A 21,778-nucleotide genomic window follows, 5' to 3' on the forward strand; every position below is an offset into this window, starting at 1 on the left:
CTAGTGGAAAGCCTTCCCAGAGGAGTGGAGGCTGTTATAGCTCATGGCTATAGTCCTACTTCATGATAATGCCCATGACTTTGGTTTGGGATGTTCATTGGTCGGGTGTCCATATAATTTTGAACATATTGTATTTGTCTATATCTATATGTGTTTACAAACCAAACAGACTAATTCTTTAAGTTTAACCTAGTTCTAAAATTTTTGGTTTTCTCTGCAGAAGTATAATTTTTCATTCCTAACATTAAATCTGTATGTGATGAGAGTCTACTTGACCTGAATTCTGATCATCTCACTGTTTCATTTCTATAATTTTATACTGTCAAAATAGTAACAACACCAGCAACAACAGCAAAACATACCAGTTTATCAGAGAAATAGTATGTGTTTTGTATATATATAGTCAAATGGGGGAATTGGGGAATGAGAGAAAGAAAAAAAGATTATATGTTCCCACACAACCTTTATTCTGACTTACTTCAACTTGCAGTTATAAGCTTGTTATAAGCTTATGTTGCATCACGCCTTAAGAACATTGGACAAACTAAAACTAAAATTGCAAAATTAAATACATTTAAATTATAAGTGTGACAAATTTGTGATATTAGTCAATTTGTAATACCAACAGACAGACACAATTTCAGCAGATATTCTTAAGAAACTCCTCAAATACTACTAACCCCAACACCTCAAATTGTTTGTTTTGTTGTGCCTGATGCTGAAGCCACGCAAACTGATGATGAGGTTATTAAGTGGGTTGCAGTTATCTCTTGCAATCCCATTACACCACCTAAGATTAACCTGGAATGCAATCCCAGATTAACAGTTGCAGTCCCTGTCAACAGTTGTTGTAGTCATACAACAAACACAATAGATTCCTGACCTCGATTCTGTCTGGCAATTATACAGTGTATCTTGTAGGACCTTGACATTTGTCAAATTTCAAAGCAGGAGGGATTTGTTGAGAAGCACATGCACTGATCAGCCATAACACTGAAACCACTGGCAGGTGATGTTAATAACATTAATTATCTCTTTAAAATGGCATCTGTCAATGGATGGGATATATTAGAAAGCAAATACAAGGTAAGGATCTAAGTGACAAGGGCCAAATTGTGTTTGCTGGGTCAGAGTAACTCCAGAACAACAGGTCTTTCATGGTGTTCCTGATATGCAATAGTTAGTGTCTATCAAAAGTGGTCCAAAGAAGAACCAGTAACAGGGTCATGGGTGTACATGACTCATTGGTTATAAAGCTCACCTGGTCTGCATATGGGGCTGCATACCCACAGATCAGTCACAATGTTGACCTGAAAGTAACTACTGTGAGCATCAGAACTGTACCATGGAGCAATGGAAGATGGCAGCGTGGTCTGATGAATCACATTTTCTTTTACATCCCCTGGATGGCCAGATGCATCACTTACTTGTGGAAAAGATGGCACAAGGACGTACAATTGGAAGAAGGCAAGCTGGCAGAAGAAATACAATGCTCTGCAGTGTTCTGATGGTAAACCGTGGGTCCTGGTATTAATGTAGGTGTTACTTTGACACATAACACCAAGCTACAAATTGGTGGTACACCATGGTAATGGCCCACACCTTGCAACTTCCAGGATTTAAAGGATCTGCTTCTAACATCTTGGTGCCAAATACCACAATGCAACTTCAAAGGTCTTTTGGAGTCCATGCATTAATGAGTCAGAGCAGTTTTGGTGGCACAAGGAGGACCCAATACAATATTAGGCAGGTAATAATATTATGGCTTATGCATGTACATTTCATTTAATCTATTTACTTCAACAAAATGGAATTATTATGAATATACTGATTTATATATTGGGTGCTTCTTTAGGTTTATCAAACTGTTAAGTATTGTGCTTTAGTTTTTATTTGACATGTATGGCATTTTTTTCCCCCATATTAACTTTCCAATTCTAGTCATGAACAGACATTATGAAAATAATAAAAACAAAATCCATCAAAAATAGATTTAAAAAATGATTTTATTTTTTATTATTTTATTTTATTTTTTAAATTTATTATAGTTTTCTATCACACATGACTCCTGCTCACTGAAAACTGAATCATGCTATCTGATTTATATTCTTTCTTGGGAATGGGGCAAAATGTGGGATTGCGTTTTTATTGTTTTTACTGTTTGGTTGTTTTCTTCACTCTGAAAGAATGAGGTGCGTTTTGATTTATCTTCCTTTTGGGACACTGGACGCTAACATTTTTAGATCGTAGTGAAAAGTCAAACTCTTCAGGTTTGCATGTTGACAAAACAAACAAACAAACAAAAACACCTGAACTTATCACTAAAGATCAACCAATCTTATTCAATTGTTTGTGAAAGACTTTTATTTGTTATAGAAGCTTGTTAGCAGTAAAACTCACAAGATTTCTAAATATAATTACTTGTAACAACTAGTTGACCTATAGGAAGCAACATTTCATCAAGATATAGAAAGCATCTATTAATGTTTGAACTACATTTTATCATAATATGGTTGTTTATACCCCACACTGGCCGCAAGGGGACACTGTTCATTTTTTGCTTATCTAGTTCAACCGAGTGCTATAAAAGGCTCTTGACCCGGATACGAACTCTATAGTGTGAGTGTTGCTGGTGAGAGTGCTGTGTGTGAGTGGTGAGTGTTTGTGTTGTATGAATGTGCGAGTGGTTAATTAGGAGTATATTTAAAAATCTACACCGTGATCTTATTTGATCTGATCCGTGTTTTTGCCCTGCGCGGATTCAGAAATGATAAGAAGAGACTCGTGAGTCCTCCGTGGCGCTGAGCGTTGGGCTTTTATAGCCGCATAGCAGCTTCAGGGCACCGCAATTGAGATTGTGGTTAGAAATGATGAATCGATCAGATATACTAGTGCCGGTGGGATTATGGAGGATTTCCTTCAGTCTTTCTTTACTGGTCTATGAGTATAGAGGCGATTCTGATCCTCACCATAACTCTCACTGTGTGCGCCTGTGTGTGTGTGTGTGTGTGTGTGTGTGTGTGTGCGCGCGCGTGTGGATAAACTCGGTTTTTTTCCATTAGTTAACGAGAATGTATTGTACGTGTATTACTTTCAGATCGAAATAAAAATGACTACCGAAAAAACTTTTTTTCTTTTTCTTTGTATTACGGCAGTGTTTTTCTGCAAGCTGTGTCTGAGTGAAAAGGGTGTAACTTCGGTATTAAATTGAATAAAAGCCGCCATCATGCTTCCTGGAGTAGCCTCGGTTTGTTGAAGCGTTATGGTGAGACTCTAAAAGGGGGGGGGGAAGACCAAAAAAAAAAAAATTTCGAGTAAGTCACAAAAAAATAAACTACAATGTAACAAATTAAAGTAATTTAATTTGAAACTAGGATTTCGTTGCCATGTACCTCTACTCTGTAATGACCATCTATCTAAAGGTGTAAGTGCTGCAGCATTTTTGTTTGGATGCTCCTTACCCAAATAAATTCATCCAAAGCTGTAGGAAAGAGTTATTTAACTTCCAGAACTAGTCTAATCAGGATCGTGAAAAGTCGAATACATCAAACTTTTTTTATTTTGATGCTTTAAATGCAGCTAGGCCAGATTCCCAAGATGGCGGCGCTGTTAACGTTTACCTACATTCTCACAGCAGTAAAGAAGTGGAGATGCTTACCTATCGCCCCCTTAGTGCTATGAATGGTAGCTCTCTGGGGGTTTACCCACTCTCTTATTTTCATATAATTGTCATGTTTTGGAGCATCGTCATCGTTACCCCTGGAAATAAGAAATGTACAACAATTCCTAGTGTTTCTTTTATTAAAGAGAAGTGTGCGTCCATTAAGTCTGCAGTGTTTAGGATCCTCACCCTCGGTCTGTGAGCAGAGACTCCTTCTGAAACAAAGTCTCATTCTTCTTCAGGAGGAAATCCAGGTGGTTATCATAAACAGCACTGAGATGGAAGTCCAGACTGTCTTTTGGGGCCTTGACGAAAAGTATAAGAAGTTAAGAAGACATTGCGCCAGTGTGAATCCCTTTGTATGAAAATCTGACATGGACCAAGACCAGCAGCTCACCTCTTTATGGTACAGGACACTTCTCCTCATGCTGGATAAAGTCTGGCTGTCGTTCAAGCGGCTCCACGGCTCTTCATTCTGAGCGATGTGTGTGGGTTTTTTATAGGGCAGCTTCTGTGCATTATAAAATCACACTTCAGTCGGATTTATTATGGAATTCAATTAAATGCAATCTAGTTTCATTAAATGTGGACCTCAATAAAAATGATACCTGGCACGCTTTATTTCCGGTGAAAGTGTGATCGTTCTCGTATTTGGGAAAAGGGAAAGGGTCTCGATCTCGCGACATTGCTACACCTTTTCTGTAGAAACTTCTCCAGAAAAATGCTTAACATCCAACTTCTGGTTCGTGTTGTCTTTTCAACCGTTGCTAGGAGACTTGTAACAGAAAAAATAAAAACCCAAACTCTTCTCAGCAGTGCCCCTTTGTGGTCGACTGCTTCAGTATTAACGTTTATAAAAGCATAAATCCTTTAACCTGCTGTTACTGAATTACAAAAAACAGATATAATACTACAGGTGTAGGCATTACAATTGTCTAGATGACCCAATGAATAAAACATGCTGTGCTGTTAGATTTTTATTTTATTTTATTTTGCACAAATTGCAACAAAGCCTGATATAACAAACTTAATTTCATTCCAGTCGAGCTGAGTCAAATCTTTCACCAACTCCTATCTCGGATTTTCAGGCACTACAGCCTCTAGAAACATTCAGTGAGCAGGAGTTCTTCAGTCAGAAATGCCTTGTTGATGGAACAGGAGAGAAGAGGATGGCAAGACTGGTCTGAGCAGACAGGAAGGGTTAGATGATGCAAATAACCACCCTTTATAATGATGGTGAAAAGAAAAAGCATCTGAGAATGCACAGAAATGCCAAACCCAGACCTCCACATACCAGTCATATTATTGTATAAGCAATGATGAACATTAATATTTAAATAAAGTGTAGTCAAGTTGAATTTGCCTAAAAAATATACACTAGATTGCCAAAGGATTTGGGACACCCTTCCAAATCAAAGTTTTTTAGGTGTTGGGCTTGGCCTCTTAGTTCCTGTGAAAGGAACTCTTAATACTTCAGCATGCCAAGAAATATTGGACAATATCATGCTCTCAACTTTGTGGAAACGGATTGGGGATGGCCCCTTCCTGTTCCACCATGACTGCACACCAGTGCACAAAGCAAGGTCCTTAAAGACATGGATGTGCAAGTTCGGTGTGGAAGAACTTGACTGGCCTCCACAGAGTCCTGACCTCAACCCGATAGATCACCTCTGGGATGAATTAGAGTGGAGACTGTGAGCCAGGCCTTCTCATCCAACATCAGTGCCTGACTTCACAAATGCACTTCTAGATAAATGGACAAAAATCCCATAAACACACTCCTAAACCTTGTGGAAAGCCTTCCCAGAAGAGTTGAAGCTGTTATAGCCGCAAAGGGTGGGTCAACTCCATATTACATTCATGTGCATGTGAAGGCACAAAATGTCTGGCAATATAGTCTTACTATAGAAATGGCTCTGTACTTTATTAGATTTTTTTTTTTAGACTTAATTATATTTAAGAAAACCAAACTTTAGTGGCTACAGAACATTTATAAACTTTCCTAGTCTGGCAACTACCCTACCTGTTCTTTCTGCTGTCGCTCTCTTGAGCATGGGGCAGTATGGTTGTTACCCCAGTAGGCTTCTATTAGCAATTGTTCCTGTTCCTGTTTTTTTTTTGACCACTAGATCACTACTAGATCTCATTATCATGATCTAATTATACCCATATGTGAAATGGAGCACTAAACATGGTGCGCTGTATTCCAACTGAACATCTAGAAAGATGAGCAAATCAATGGAACATCTGCAAAACCAGTGGAACCTGTGACACATAGCAATGTTTAAAAAATGATTGGCCATATAATTGGAAATACTCAAACAAGCATATGAGTATTATGGTTGGCATTACCAACCAACATGACACGTCAAACACCTGAAATCACCCTCCACCACCAAAATCTGATGTTTAATGTGTTTCCTAATGCTTTTATGCATTGATCTGCTGCAGCAAGATTAGCTGATTGGATAATTGCATGAATGAGCAGGGGTACACGTGTTCCTATTAAAAATGGTCAGTGAGTGTGTATGCACAAAATGGTGTAGCCATAAAGTTTTATACTAAGAGAACTTGTATAAAAAAAAAGTAGAAACAGTTCTCCAAAATGAGAACAGGAACCATGAATGAGAGATGCATTTGGCAAGAAAATATCAATACCAAAATAAAACAAAATAAAATCAAAAACAAACTTTTAATCGATTTCTGTGTCTGGAAATTGGTGAAGTTAAATCCCATATCTTTCTAGACTTTTCAGATCTGCACAAAAAGTCAGTGTTTGTGTGTTTTGGGGGTTTAGCTTGTGTATTGACCTGAGCACAGTGTCCAGCAGCAGCAGCATGTCACAGCGCGGAGTCCCGGGCTGTAATAAAGCGCACAGGGCAGCAGCGCCAGAGTCAAAGTAACAGCTGTCTCCCTGACAGGACGCTCTTTTCTTTCTCTTTCAAGATTTTCTGTTCACACTCGGTTATTTCTATTTATGTTGGTGCAGCGATGTTACTGAAACGTTTACATTTTACAGTTCTTTCACAGTACAGCTTGTCCGCTTCGCGATTATTTTTAGCACTCCTGTTATTAGATGCGCTGGAGGCGATGGATCTGCCCAGCTGTAAAGAGGTAAGACGATTAAAATGCTTTTTTTTTTTTTAAATGTCTTTTCTCCGATTGATTCTTAGTTAAAAACTTGGTACATGGTTCGGTGATGGATTGCTGTCACGCCACGAATAGAGCTCAGAAACCGATATACCGCGTATCGCGATATATTCTTTAAACCATAGCATCCATAACATCATCTGTCTCCTTCCTCTGGTCTAGTCCTCTTTCAATCGAAAAGCTATGGAATCTGAAATTGTAATAATGATGTGAATAAGTGCCTAGAACTTTATATTAAGTTCATTTTTTTATGCTACATTTTTTTTTTTTGGAAAAAGAAAGGGAAAGTTTTTAGATTGATAGAGTTCTCCACTCTTCACTTCCAAAATTTTCTCAACAAAAAAGGTGACAGAAAATTTTTATTGATATTGATGAATTGGGACTGGTGTCTACCAGTGTGTGTGTGTGTGTTCCAAAAAAAGGTATTTTTGTTGTGAGGGTGCACCATATAACTCAAAAGCATGTCTCATTTATAGTCTTCCCCATCTCCAGGTAGAATGTCTTTCAAACTATGAACCTGGCACTCTTCTAAAAACCCTTCATGATTTCTTTTTTAAGAATGTAAAGCTAAAACACTAAGAATGACAAATGGTTCAGCACATTTTTATTTTAGTCTGCTGAGCTGTCCATTTCACGTGTTCAGTTTTTTATTTTGAGACGTTAGGCTTCCTGCTAGCGTAGTGGCTGCATGTAGATTTTTTGTGAAATCTTTTGTCAAAAAAAACAAAAACACACACACAACTTGCATATATGTATGTCTGGCCTTTTGGAACAGCTGCAGCTGTACTGGCTATTCAACATGCCGTTTTATTCTTTCCTAATTAAATGCATAATTGATTGGTCTTTTGTCTAGCAGAAGTCATGCATATGGACAGAAAAGCACATTAGGAGTTGTTGGCTCACATCTGGTTCAGGAATAACACTGATGTGTCTTCAGCCTTCTGTCCTTAATGCTTAAACACTGCTACCCTGGTAGATTACTTTCTTTTGGGCTTTTTTTAAAAAATACACAAAAGAAGGTTCAAAGAATTTTTAATATCTTGACAAAGAGACATGTCCTGTATATCCAGGCTATTCATACAGGCATGTTACATAGACTCAGCTACAAGGTTGTTCCTGACATGACTAAAACCTCTATAAAAACTACATTATAAACGTTTGTGAATGGAGTTACTTTCTCTCTGTTTAGATAGAATGATATATAAATGATGTGACCACATGGGAATTGGACCATATTGGTCATTTTTCTTCCCTTAAGTGTTCACTCACTGCAGCTACTTCAGCAAGTGTTTACTTAGACTTAGTGAGTTGATCAAATGATTGCACACTGCAGTGCAAAGAGAGGGTGAATGTCATAAAGGTTGTGAAGGATTATAAAGAATAGGTTGCGGAATAAGTATTTAACCACAAATAAGTGTTTAAGATCGAAAATTGAAACAGTAGTTTTGATCAATTTTGAATCAGCAGTCAAAGTGTCCCATAAATGTACAGATGACGCTTTTCATTTCAGTTTGCATTTCCTCCTATATGTAAGCAGCCATAACTGAGTTACTCTGAGTTGACTGAGCAGTGAGTAAGAGTAGTGTGAAAACTGTCAGTCATCTTATCAGTAGATGATAAGAATACATGTTTCATTTAAACCTGTGTGAAATTGTCATCTGGGGATAAAGAAACAGTTACTTCATAATCTGATGCCATTTCCTGTAAGTCCTGTTAAACTATGGCATTGTTTCTTTATTATCTTTAACTGGCCCTGTATGAGGAGAATAGCACAGTTCAGTTCACTGCATTTATAATGTTATTCACCCTGTGCCCTGACGAAGGTTAAAAGACCTTGCATTTGGCCCAGGAGGGAAGACAATGTAGGCAGAGACGCCATAGAAACATGGGTCACTCTGTCCCGTTGCCTTGGATTTATTATAATAATATAAATGCCAGGATTAGTGTAAGCGAGGACATGGCTGTTAAGGCTGACTGATACAATTAAAATACTTATTTTCTTCTTTATACTCTTTAACTGTTCTCTTTGTTATGGGTGTATAGAGTATTTTGTCTTCTGTGTCATCATGAACAGAATTAATGTAGCTTCACTAATAGGAAACAGTTTCCAGGGAGAACGGTTTTTCCTGTGCCCTTCTATTTTGTTAACTATTAATCTAGTTCTGCTTCAAATAGGGTGTTTGAGTGTACTTTGCTAAGTTCTTGTGGTCTAATCTTACTCCAGGTGGCATTCTGTCAGGTTTAGATAGGTGCTTGTTGATTAGTTGCCCTACTGTTCCTGAAGGCCATGTGTAAATGTTCTGAGGAGTGGGCAGCATATAACACTTAATGAACCACTTTAATAAAACCTAAGGAGATTTTTTTTAAAAAGTAACTGGTTAATAGTGTTTGTAAATATTGGTATTTACATAGAATAGAATAGCATTTGTTTGTTTAAGAATCTGCTTGTCTCCCTCACCATCATGGTAAGTAAATAATTCCTGTTAAGCAGCTTGAGGGGACTGGCAATTAAACATCCTAGTTGAAGGTGGTTGTCAAAGGGTGTGGCGGATGCTTGTGTAAATATTGATCTTGTATTTAAAAAGGGGGGTGAATAATTGTACCTGCAAGTGTGTATCCCACAGACAACGTTTTATGTTATCGGCTGTAAATCTAAAATTTAACAGCAAGAAATAAATGTAATCCAAGTAATGACACCTTTATGTTTACCTCAGTTAACCTACAGGATAAATTCCAAATTCTGCCTTAATGTAATACACTACACTACACTCTTTTTCTATGCTTGCTTTATCTTTTAATGTAATGAATGCATGTATATTTGTGTTGTTATCTCAGTCAGATTACCACTTTGAGTACACAGACTGTGATGTTCTGGGATCCAGATGGAGAGTGGCGATACCCAACAAGCCTGACACATGCACAGGCCTCCCTGACCCAGTTAAAGGAACACACTGCAGTGAGTAACAAGGCTTTACAGTGCTTTGCTCCAGCATTCATGATCTAGATCAGGGGTGTCAAACTGGATCCACAAAGGGCCATGTGGGTGCAGGTTTTCATTCCAACCGAGAGGAAGCCACGCCTGAGTCTACTGAAAACCAAGATCAGTTGATTAAACAGGTGGAATCAGGTGTGGCTTCTGCTCGGTTGGAATGAAAACCTGCACCCACACCGGCCCTTTGTGGATCCGGTTTGACACCTATGATCTAGATGATAATGTTTACATTTTAATCTAGAAGCGTTAAGGCTTATAGGTTTTATGTAGAACCCTACAACTGAACGTTTCAGTATTAGAATGGGCTATAAAAGGTCAGTTTGTTGTAAGCATGCTCCATGTCAATCATCAAAGTACAAAATCATATCTTATTTAAAGGTTAGATACAGGCCCTTAGAGATACTTTAGTTGTCCCTCTACATAAAACTAGTACTGAGTGGTTCCCTATCATGAAGGTCCCTGAGTAGAAATAAAGACCCAAACTATTCTAAAAACCCTTAATGGTTTCTTTCTTTAAAAATATGAAACAAGAATGACAAACAGATTAGATCATATTTCCTTAGCTTGTTTAGTTGTCCATTTTAGGTGTCACTTATCTAATTCATAAGGCTAGAATATTGGCTACAACCTGAAAACATTAAAAACTTTAAATGATCCTACACCATGTCATATCTGTGCTGTGTGTCCTGATAAAGAGAATGCCAGTGAACTTTCAGTGAACATTATAAAAACTAAAGATGGGATTCCAGACTGAATTGGGATATCCTAATGAGAACTATACTAACTAGCATTACCTGTTGACAGCGTTTTCCTGTGAGGAAGGTGAATACCTGGACATGAAGACACAGGAGTGTCAGAAGTGTGTAGCCGGGACCTATTCCTTGGGTACAGGAGTAGCCTTTGAAGAGTGGGACAGCCTACCTGCTGGATTTATCAGCCATGGTATTAATATGGATATAGGAAACATCAACAGTAACTGCACTAAGTGAGTAGCTATAATGAGGATTTTGTCAAATTGTGGGCTATATTAAATAATATTATTGTTTCCTATCCTACTGTAGAGTGGAGTCATATGTCAACAAACATAGATTATACCACTATATAAATGACCAGAAAATGTAAACAGAAGGTGTCTGGCAAAACAACAACAATAACAACAAACTGTCAGAATCAGATCACATTGAAAGCTCATGCAGTTCGTCTCAGCTCCCAGCATTACATCCACCCATTACAGCAAATAAGTAGAGAATAATTCCTTTTCCACAATAGCAATATTCCAATGATTGTAATTTTATTTATTAATGAACCATACACTGAAGACTCTCCAGTGGCGGATAGCTTGCTGACCTTTACAAAGCGTGGACACCTGAGACTCCTTCTGTTAACGTTAAATAAACATCTCCTTACAGAATGTTCTGAGGAGACTAGACCACACCTTCCTTTTCTGTCCTAAATAACAACATGCTTTCTTAATTTGTTATATCAAGTGTCCACTATACAAATCTCCACGTGAATTTTACTGTGAAACTTAATAAATCAAGGGCTTTAATCTAAACATATATGAATTACAGGCAAAAATGGGATGCTAAACTAATTTTCAATCAGACTGTAGTATTAATGCAAATAAATAGTATTTATTGACATTAACTTACTGTAATGTTAAACTAAAAGACTTTCAATAATACTTGTCCATGTTCTTGTGTGTGTGTGTGTGTGTGTGTGTATTTGATGGGGTCTAGCTCAACTTGGACTCCTAAGGGGGACTTCATATCGTCTAACACAGATGAATGCAGCTCCACATTGTCGTACACTGTGAATTTGAAACAGCCTGGCTCCGTCACTTTCCAGTACTTCTATCCTGATAACAGCATCTTCTTTGAATTCTATGTGAGTATTATAATGTCAAATGTAGGCACCTGTCATCAGATGCATTGCATTCTGGACCTTTAAGGTCAGCATTCTCAAGTACATAGGCAGTTCATTTCTCATTAATATGACACTGAACATCACTGAAACAGTTTGAGTGTTTTGAGAATTTTTAAGACCTAACAGTGCAACCTGGCCCTTATGCCTTAAATCTTTCTACTTATTAATGCTGTTGTAACTGTGCTAACAATGCTAAAAACTACTAAATACATTAAATACATTATATTACGTAGACTACATTAAATTATCACCAAAATATGATTCAGGGTGGAGTCTTTCTCTCAACAGATTAAAGGTTTGGTGTTTAAAAAAAAATGCTATGGCCATAAGTGCTATGGACATCTGACCATTACAGCTATATGTGGTTCTTCTATAAAGTCGGATGTTTTTCTTATCCATGTCCTGTGTGTGTTGCTTGTCAGGTTCAGAATGACCAGTGCCAGTCTACTGATTCTCAGAGTCGCTGGATGAAGGTTTCTGAGAATGACTGGGAGTATCACTATGTGAGTGCGTTTGCAGACACATTCGCGTGTTTATGTTGGTGTGTTTTGTGCATACTTTAGAAGCAGTAAATGTTTTAGAATTCTTTTGTTGATTTTGTACTGTGTCTCCTAACCAGATGCAACTGAGTAGAGGGAACAATGTTCTATACTGGAGAACCACTGGGTTCTCTCTTTATGGTAGTGCTGTAAAACCAGTTCTGCTGAAGAAAATTGCTATTTCAGGTTTGTGTTCCATCTATCATCATCATCATCATCCACAAAAAAGGGTCAAATCTGTCACTGATTAATAACAAGGAAATAATGTTTTATTAAAATATCTTTTTAATCAAAATAAAAAAGGTACTTGTGTATCAACTTTAACATACCCACTTATTATGTTTATTGCATAAACATTTAACATTGATTTTCCTGAAAACATCAGTTTAACATCATATAGCTGCATGTTTTTTCATGAGCATCCATTTGTGTTCAATAGTCACACTTTGCCTTCTTCAATTCTAACTGGAAAAAAAACCCTTTCCAATACTTGGTCCTCTCTGTACAGGGGTTGCGTACACATCTGAATGTTTCCACTGTAAGCCTGGCACTTACAGTGCTGAACCTGGGGCTGCCCACTGCTCCCCCTGTCCAGTCAACACCTACTCCAATAAGGGAGCTACTGCATGCCAGCAGTGTGAAGAAGGGAAATATTCAGGTATGTATTTGTTCTTATGTTTAACATAGTCATATACTGTACATGTGATATTCCCATAACATTTTTACTCCAGAAAGCAAATGCTTTTCTTACTTTTCTTTGTGTGATCATATTGTGAAGATACAAATGAAAAATGTCTTTGTGTTATTGTAGATTTTATAAATATGATAGAGATGAAACGTGCACGTTCTCACTCCTGGGTCATGGGTATGAAAATGAGTTGCATACTGTAGCAAAGTAGTTGTCGGACATGCCTTCTGTGTGTGCTGCTGTGTGTGCTATCACTAGATCTAAACGTGTGTGTGTGTGTGTGCTGGTTCTTTCCTATGTGTCTAGAGATCGGGTCAGGAACGTGTCAGCAGAGGCCACCCTGTACATCCAGCGATTACTTTTACACTCACACTCCTTGCGATTCCAGAGGACAGGTATTATTGAAAGCTGTAATAACATGAGAAACTCTTCCTATAACAAATAATCTATTCAAGTATTTCCTACTCATCTTTACATGGCTGTTAAAAAAAAGTTTCATCACCATGTTTTTTTTAAATAATGAAAAAGAGAAGAATAATTAAAAAAAAGGGAAAACTGTGCATCCTGCAATAAAACACCACAATCCAAACCATACGGCACAATAAACGGATAAATACAATATCAGTGCACAATGTAGATAACCAGTATTGTTTCATTTTGTTTTTTCTTTTGTCTTTTCATAGACGCAGCTGATGTATAAATGGATTGAACCGAAGATCTGCAGTGAGAACGCAGAGGGGGCAGAGACTCTTCCAGCCTCAGGGGAGATGCAGACCTGTCCTCCATGTAATCCTGGATTCTTCAGTAACAATTCTTCAGCTTGCCATCCCTGTCCATCCGGCTTCTATTCTAATGGATCAGGTGTGATAAACAAACTCATCCCTCAAGTATAAATTACAATTTTGAGTGAAAGCTAAGATCTGTGTTGTGTTTACAGCATGTTCCGAGTGTCCTGTTGGAACAGAGCCAGTGATGGGTTTCGAGTATAAGTGGTGGAACAGGATGCCCAGCAACATGAATAGTTCAGTCTACAGACGAGAGTATAGTGGCACTCAGAGGAGCACTGGTAAACAAAGCCTTATGGTGCATGTCTGGACCAAGCACATGTTGTTTGCAATTCATTGACCCTCACTGTCTGTGAAGTAGACACTCTAAAGATTTATTAGCAAAGGCATAGATCAAACACTGAAGGGAGAAAAGAATCATTAATTCATAATAAGGCAGACAGATGGATTTAAGAAAATGTAGAACAATGACACCTTTAGATCTTAGACTGTAGATCTAGTACCGTAATTCAGTATAATATAACTCAAATGATTGAAGATTATGTGAGCAATCCCAGCTTGGGGATGGAGCGAACTGTCTTCTATTCTATGGTCTTTCACCATATGTTCATTTGTGTAATTAAAACTGCACTTTGTTACAACAGGATGGGAAGTAGCCGGCGAGTATGTCTACACCACGCCTGGAGACTTAGACTCAGACTACATGATGCTAACACTCACTGTACCTGGTTACAGGTAAGAAATTTCAGATTCAAACACCCACTTAATATTCCTCATGCATGACACAAACACACATGAACTAAGGTAATTGCATAAGTTAATGCTATAACTGCTTTTGTTTGACATTCTCTACTTTGAAGGTGAAAGTTTCTTATCTTCACGTTGTTCATATCTCTGTCATGCTCAGCTTGCCCTACTCCATGGATAACGTTAATGAGAGGCCAGAACTTTCTAGAATCACATTTGTGTTTGAGACCAAATGCACAGCTGACTGCGCACTTTTCTTCATGACAGTAAGCATTTGAGCTTTTATACAAAGTTATACAAGGTAATTATAAGCATTCTGATGGTGTGATGATCGGGCATAAAGTGCTTTGCTTTACTTACTTATCTACTTATATTTGTATAAACAATACTTGACCAACTTACTTTTGAAATTCAAGGACTATTCTACCTTTGCAATCACTTTATTGTTGAGCAATGCAAATAAAAATGTGTGTGTGTGTCACAGGGCTTGAATGAAAGGAACAATCGTGTTGTGGAGACATGGAGAGGCACCATCGGGAAGCAGTCCTATTCTTACCTTATTAAGAGCAATCTCACTGTGAGCTTTACCTGGGGCTTTCAGCGCACTGATGTCTACAGTATGGTGAGAACAGGAGAAGGGATTCAGGAGAAGGGATTCAAAATTATTTTGCTCATTTTGTTATATACAATATCTATCTCATGTTATTTATGGTTTGCAGGCTGAAGTTGATTATTTTTCTATAAATGCAGATGGCCATTCTTTATGTATTAATGAAAACAAAATTCCAAAACAAAACAAATAGTTATGTTATAAGCATTCGTATCTGTATTTAACTCATTGTCTAAACTAAACAGATTGTTATGTCACAGAGAAAGCCCTACACCCTTAGCTGCCTTCCCTTAGCTGAAAACCTTCTGACATCTACACAGAACTGACCACTGAGACAATTTCAACATATAAATATATAGATAAATGGGAAAATATATTAGATAAGTAGCTTGAGTGTCATACAAACTGATACAAGCTGACACCATGTCAGAGTTGAGCTTTTATAGAAATTTCATCAAAATCTTCAAACATTTACATTCATGAATTCAGCAGCACTGTGTCATAAGGTGTTTTAATGCTGAAGTTCACGTTGTGTTAATGTTAACTAATAGTGGCAGTTAAGGGGACCTTCATGTAAAATATTCCTGTTTTATAATAAACATTTATCTCCTTTGTTTTCAGGAAAGGCAGTACAGCTCAGACTTCGCCAAGATCTACTCTGTTCACATTACAAATGTGATCGGAGGTGTGGCCTCTCATTGCCGACAGTGTGCACTGGACTTCTCTCATTCAGACTCATCCTGTGTCTCCTGTGCTCCTGGACACTACATGCTAAATGGCACTGGAGTATGCAGGAGTTGTCCTCCAAACAGCTTCATAAGGCCTGAGCAGCCTCTGGGAGAGGAAGCCTGCATCCCATGTGGACCTAATACTAAAAGCAACCAGGTAAGCATAGCTAAATAATTTTTTATCACTTCATTTACAGCAACACAGGAGATGTTGGTACTATATTCTAAATTTAGTCAAAACAACATAACACATTATTACTATGTCTGTTGTAGTACATTTATCATAAACAGTGTTCATGAAAGAATTATGTCACAGACCAAATATATATATATTCCTGTTGTCTCATCCTATTTTCAGGCCCGCTCAGCCTGCGCGAGTGACTGCACTCTGGCTATGCAGTATAAAGGAGAAACTCTGCAGTATGATTTCTCTGCCCTGGCCAGTGTCACTCACTTTCAGAGCAGTCCTCGCTTCACCAACAAAGGCCTTCGCTATGTGCATCAGTTTAGTGTGGGGCTGTGTGGCACAGAGGTAATTTCAGTAGTAACTTAGATGAGATGTTAAAGCTTTAAGCTGTAACTTGCTATATCTATACAGCATGTATGAATGTACATCATATGTCCAAATCATATCATCATAGTAGTCTTTAGTATCTTTGTGTGTGTTTTAAATGCTGAAGGTCTTACTAAAATTGGCCTTGGATCATTTTTAAACTTTTTCCCTCATTAAAAGTGTCAGAATGAAGATACAGGAAATATTGGATATTCGTAGATAGCTGGCTAGTTAACTGCTAGTAAAATATCTCAAATTTATCACAGATATGAGTAATGCTGCAATCACATGTACTGCAAAATGACCAGAAACCATTCATTTTCAATGAGACAACCTAAGCGACAGCAACCATTGGAGACTAGATGTAGGCTTGTTCAAAGACTTGACAAAACTAAGTAAAGTTTAACTTTATGCAACTTAGTGCAGTGATTTGGGAGTGAAGTGCATGTGATCCTTGGTACAGAGCACACACTGCTTCTCCTTCATTTTGTATAATGTGAAGCATCCAGAATATTTCATTTTAGCAGCACAAAAACTGATTTGTTGTCAAGTTGAATGCTAGCTGCATGACCCACCGATTAGCTTTATTACCACAGCAAGCAGCAGCAGGAATGCCTACCAGGGACTTCATAGTACAGTGACTGGTGAATTGTGGAGATAAAATCGCTGTATGTGTGAACATAGCATTAGCATATTCACTGATCTTTATTTAACACAAATCAAAACTGTTCAAATATACGGTAGTAATAAAGATTTTCTTTATCACTTGTATTAACTAGACGTCTGAGTGTGAATCCATTTCTGTGGGCAAATGTTTTCTAATAATTTGCAAATATGCATGATTGGATCACAGACACTGAGCGTTTTTGTTATATTAAACCGTCTATATGTCACCCCTAAGATTGCTAAGATTGTTTTAAATGGATAAATGTGACAAAAACAGACAAAAATCAGAATGAACCACCCAAGAGAAAGTGACCATTTTCTAACCACCAGCTGTGTCTCTTAGGACCGTGTTCTTGCTTCCTGCGTTGATAATGTAACGGAGAGCAGGAAGGAGGTGAATGGTTATATTTGCCAGTCAATTATAGTCCCTACAGATGTCAGAGGTCAAAGTGTGGTGTCATCACAACCTTTTATTATCGGAAGCACATTGATTGGTGAGTCATAAATGAGCTTATGGTAAGCGTACAACCAAACAACAAAGGCTGAACAGCTTTAGACCTTCCGTTTTCATTTTCTGTTCTTTGTTGTAACTATAGGAGTAACCACTGACTCCACACTTGATGATATCTCATCATCAGAGAGTATATTCCCTGGACAATCTGATCTGCCTGATGTCATATTTTACTATCGGTAAGATCAGAGACTGAAAACAAGCAGCAGTTACGGTTAAAGAACTGCAGTGAAAATTGGTCATTAATCTTGTGTCATTCATTTTGTATTTTTAGGGCAAGTGAAACGACACAGGCATGTAAAAATGGCAGATCAACCTCCATCAGGCTCAGATGTGATCCCACAGTGACGGCAATGGATCAGATTTCCTTACCTAGGTACACTGCAGAGTTCTGAAATGAAAGCAGTGAGAATCAACAGACTGCCACGAGCACAGGAACTTAAGAAAATGCAATCCTGTACTCCTCAAATGTGGTGTAATTGTTGCTGATTCAGCTAAATTGTTGGTGCATAGCAACACCTTCTGGTGAAAGATAGGAAGTGTGATTCTGCTAGTTCTTAGTTATACTTCTTTTTCTCTTTATCTCCCTCTCTCTGCAGTAACTGTACAGAGGGAACATGTGATGGCTGTTCCTTCCACTTCCTGTGGCGTTCTCAGTATGCCTGTCCTCTCTGTTCTGAGAGGAACTATAAAGAGATAGTGAGTGCCTGTATCAATGGAATTCAGGTAGGTTTACTCACTAAAATCATAAGGAACACAAGACATTAGCAATAATCTTTGACCCCTAATCAACTTTGACCAGTGACTCTCAGGGTGAGGTGCAGGAACGTCCAGGAGTCTGTGACATATTGTGACCTAAGTATTATAAGGGTCTCTCTTGGGACATCAGCTAGTAAAATTTGAAATTAGTGTAAATTACGTTTACAGCTCAACAAGGCCTTTCATTTAAAGTTACTTTAAATGTACTTTATTGAAAATCATTGACAATTACAAATGAACTTTAATTGAATACAGATAAAACCTTATTATTCTCTAAAATCAAACCCTTTTTGATCAAATCTGGCCATTTCTTATGATGCAATCTCCGTATCTCATTAAATAACTAATAAATGCTAATAAACTCAGCAGAGAAAGGCATTTTGAACCTATTAAGATAACATTATAATCATATATGCTTTTAACAGATTTGTTTCTGAATGTATCTTCTAAAATCTAAAATATAATTTTAACCTTGAACTCTTATTGTAAAATATTCAACAATAATGAAATACATTATAAAATACAGAACATGTTTCTGTGTGAGTCTGCTAGACCTCCATTTCCTGGTTACATGGGAAAGTTTAATATTGAGTAATATGCATTAAGCACATTGCATATATCTAGCTAATGGCTGATATTTAATGCTAAGGTTATTTGATGTTAGCAACAATAGTAGCTGTGCTGAAGGCTTTTTAATATTCATGAACATTTATGTATTGTAAAAGCAGCTATTATAGTACACTGTCTGTTATGGTCACATTTTATTACTCACATGGAGCATACAGCTACATTCTCCATTCTCTTGCTGTACTGAGGCTTCAAGTCTGTTCTTTACTGCCTGAGTGCAAGTAGAATGTGGATATTGGCCAAGCTGCCTATAGTGTTTATTTATCTTATCTTCATCCTGCATGATGATATAAAACCAAGTATCTGAGAGTTTATCTAATATTGAGGTCATGATATCATCAGGGCAGGCATAGTTAAGTACATGACAATTATGCAGATTTTTTAGATGTTATGATTGTGATTGAACCCTTATTAAATAAGTTTAGACTGTGCCACTCACACTAATAGATCGTTGTTTAATTCATAGTCTAAATCTTGTAGCTTTAATAAAGCTACAGAAACCTTGGTTTATATGACAAAATATTTGAATTCACATTATAGATTTGGATTTTTTGTGATTTTTGGAAATTATGAAAACATCTCTAATGGTTCTAATACATAAATATGATTATACTGTACATATTTGCCTAATGTGCTTTAGATTTCAATAGCTAGAAGATTCTAGTCAAACAAATGAATACTAATTCATGAATTATAAGTGGGTCCTTGGATCTTATTTTTACAGTAAAAGCCATCCATTAGTACTTTAGAGCCAAGCTCTAAAGCTCTCTGTTTGTGCATATGTGTTTTCAGAGGACTACCTATGTGTGGCAGCAGCCACTGAAATGCACCGGTGGAGTACCTCTGCCAGATCCACAGATCAGTGCTTGTGTCACTTTGGACTTCTGGCTCAAATTTGGTGTTTCTGTTGGATTGGTGGCTGCGACACTACTCATCACCATCAGCTGCTACTTCTGGAAACGGACACGCAAGTGAGGGCTCGCTTCAGAGCATATTTTTGAACTTGAAGTTTCTTCTCATATTGTATCCATTTTCCTCACACTGTAGGTCTGTTTTATAGCTCTGGAATGGCTGCAAAAGGCTACCCTGTTGTCTTAATAAGCTTCAAGCAAGAGTTTGCTTAGTGCTACACTATATAACCAAAAGTATATTGCTATCCACTTGACCATCACACCTATATGTGGCCCTTCCCCAAGCATATGCCACAAAGCTGGAAGCACACAATACTTTAGCAGCTATACTATAGCATTAAGAATTCTCTTCATTAGGGAAAGACTAAAGACATAGTTTGCAAAGCTTGATGTGGAAGAATTCAACTGGCCTGCACAGAGCCCAGACCTTAACCCTACTGAACATCTTTCAGATTAATTGAAACTCTGATTGCTCACCAAGTTTTCTTGTCTAACATTAGTGACCTTTAATACTCTTGAGGCTGAATGAGCACAAATCCCACAGTCATGCTATGAAATCAAGTGAAAAGCCTTTCCAGAAGAATGGAGGTCATTATCACAGCAAAGGGGGGGGTTACTCATTGTTACTGGAATCAATTCCTAAATCATGGTTTTGGAATTGGCATGTGATGGGTGTGATGGTCAGGTGTCCACATACTTTTGGCCACATAATGTACGTAGAGTCTGTTTTGTTCTTAGTCTCAAATTTGGATCTTAGCAGAAACAATGTTAAGAAGATGCACTAAAAAGGCACTTCCTGGAAGACAATAAAACAATAATAAAACAAGGCAAAACTCTGAGCTTGCAAACATGCATGAAAGATCATTAAAATGATTAAATCATGAAAGTATCATTTAATGCATGGTACATATTGCACTAACATAAATGTGCCTAAATATGAATATCCACTTTACAGGCTGGAATATAAGTACTCAAAGCTGATGAGTGTTGAGTCAAAAGACTGTGAGCTTCCTGCTGCTGATAGTTGTGCTATTATGGAGGGAGAGGATGCAGAGGATGATCTCATCTACCTCACCAAAAAATCCTTTTACACCAAAATTAAATCCTTCACGAGAGAGGTAAACTCATCTTTTACAACCATTGCGGAGCAGACTGAATAATGATGATTTGATGTCTGAGATTTGAGAGAAATTTGCTTTGAATAAGTTATGATATCATTAAGTTAATGCTGATTATCCTCATTGTTAATCAGGTAATTAGAATGTTAATAATTCCCAAATAACATTTGGCAAATGGACAACAGTGTTTGGAAATGATCTGATTTTAAAATGTTGGTAGTGTACTGTATATTATAGTTTTAGAGTAATTTAGAAGGATTTATTTCTTTGCAGAGAACTTCAGATGGCTTTGACTCTGTCCCTTTGAAGTCATCCTCTGGCATGGAGATTGAGATGACCTAGACCTTAAAGTGGGCAATGGACAGTTGGAACTGCTCTATGAAATTCTCACCCTCAGAAAATCTCTGATATTCTTCCTCTTTGTAAAAATAAAAGACCACCAGCAGATTGGAGAGATCCATATTTCACCGGGACCATTCCACCATTTTGATTTATGATATTTGCATAAATATATAAAGAATAGAAGAGTTCTGTTAATTCTTGACCACAGACAGTCTTTGGGTGGGGTGTGGGCATTTTATATCATATCATGTCTTTTAGTTTGTGTTCAGTTAAGGTACGCAGATATGATGACTTTCCTCAGAAACACTGGCTTATACTTTTGATCTTTTTCTAGCATTGTACGCACAGCAGGATAATCTTTTGTGACTTCATTGTATTGTCTAATATCTACTGCTTCTAATGTAAAGACATTTCTCCTGTCTTGATTGTTGTCTGTACAGAATGTGAGTTATATAAAAAGTATTT

At 37.5% G+C, this 21,778-nt stretch overlaps 2 protein-coding genes and 1 non-coding gene across 4 annotated transcripts; 2 read left to right on the forward strand and 1 right to left on the reverse strand.

Moving 5' to 3' along the window:
- Positions 1 to 2,104: 2,104 nt before the first annotated feature.
- On the reverse strand, positions 2,105 to 4,425 carry cfap276 (cilia and flagella associated protein 276). 2 transcript variants are annotated; one of them, XM_058389052.1, is made up of 5 exons: positions 4,270 to 4,425; positions 4,059 to 4,169; positions 3,851 to 3,966; positions 3,659 to 3,759; positions 2,105 to 3,273 (listed from the first exon to the last, which is right to left on the reverse strand). In XM_058389052.1, the coding sequence occupies exons 1-5, from the start codon at positions 4,345 to 4,347 to the stop codon at positions 3,203 to 3,205; spliced, it is 477 nt and encodes a 158-aa protein (XP_058245035.1). In that variant the 5' UTR covers positions 4,348 to 4,425; the 3' UTR covers positions 2,105 to 3,202. The 2 variants fall into 2 exon arrangements, with proteins under 2 accessions (XP_058245035.1, XP_058245034.1); XM_058389051.1 differs by having other exon boundaries at positions 2,116 to 3,273; positions 4,059 to 4,172.
- Positions 2,625 to 2,967, forward strand: LOC131353634 (small Cajal body-specific RNA 2). The gene has a single exon (XR_009204655.1). It is a non-coding gene; the product is annotated as a small Cajal body-specific RNA 2 (non-coding RNA).
- Positions 4,426 to 6,500: 2,075 nt separating the features above from the next.
- elapor1 (endosome-lysosome associated apoptosis and autophagy regulator 1) lies at positions 6,501 to 21,734 on the forward strand. The gene is made up of 22 exons (XM_058389432.1): positions 6,501 to 6,775; positions 9,647 to 9,767; positions 10,608 to 10,788; positions 11,543 to 11,690; positions 12,152 to 12,232; positions 12,349 to 12,454; positions 12,777 to 12,926; positions 13,263 to 13,351; positions 13,640 to 13,817; positions 13,894 to 14,022; positions 14,386 to 14,476; positions 14,649 to 14,754; positions 14,973 to 15,110; positions 15,720 to 15,983; positions 16,185 to 16,358; positions 17,389 to 17,539; positions 17,642 to 17,735; positions 17,831 to 17,932; positions 18,156 to 18,282; positions 19,735 to 19,913; positions 20,809 to 20,971; positions 21,245 to 21,734. The coding sequence occupies exons 1-22, from the start codon at positions 6,653 to 6,655 to the stop codon at positions 21,311 to 21,313; spliced, it is 2,964 nt and encodes a 987-aa protein (XP_058245415.1). The 5' UTR covers positions 6,501 to 6,652; the 3' UTR covers positions 21,314 to 21,734.
- The last annotated feature ends 44 nt before the right edge of the window (positions 21,735 to 21,778 follow it).

The sequence above is a fragment of the Hemibagrus wyckioides genome, linkage group LG05 (assembly GCF_019097595.1).
Source record: "Hemibagrus wyckioides isolate EC202008001 linkage group LG05, SWU_Hwy_1.0, whole genome shotgun sequence".
In the NCBI taxonomy this organism is placed as follows: domain Eukaryota; kingdom Metazoa; phylum Chordata; class Actinopteri; order Siluriformes; family Bagridae; genus Hemibagrus; species Hemibagrus wyckioides.

Coding starts and splice junctions, on each gene's coding strand:
- cfap276 (XM_058389051.1), bottom strand. CDS start 4,347: ATGTCGCGAGATCGAGACCCTTTCCCTTTTCCCAAATACGAGAACGAT. Junction 4,173..4,269: donor CCGGAAATAAAGCGTGCCAG/GTATCATTTTTA, acceptor TATAATGCACAG/AAGCTGCCCTATAAAAAACC. Junction 3,760..3,850: donor TCTCTGCTCACAGACCGAGG/GTGAGGATCCTA, acceptor TCTTATTTCCAG/GGGTAACGATGACGATGCTC.
- elapor1 (XM_058389432.1), top strand. CDS start 6,653: ATGTTACTGAAACGTTTACATTTTACAGTTCTTTCACAGTACAGCTTG. Junction 14,023..14,385: donor TGGCACTCAGAGGAGCACTG/GTAAACAAAGCC, acceptor TTGTTACAACAG/GATGGGAAGTAGCCGGCGAG. Junction 20,972..21,244: donor TTAAATCCTTCACGAGAGAG/GTAAACTCATCT, acceptor ATTTCTTTGCAG/AGAACTTCAGATGGCTTTGA.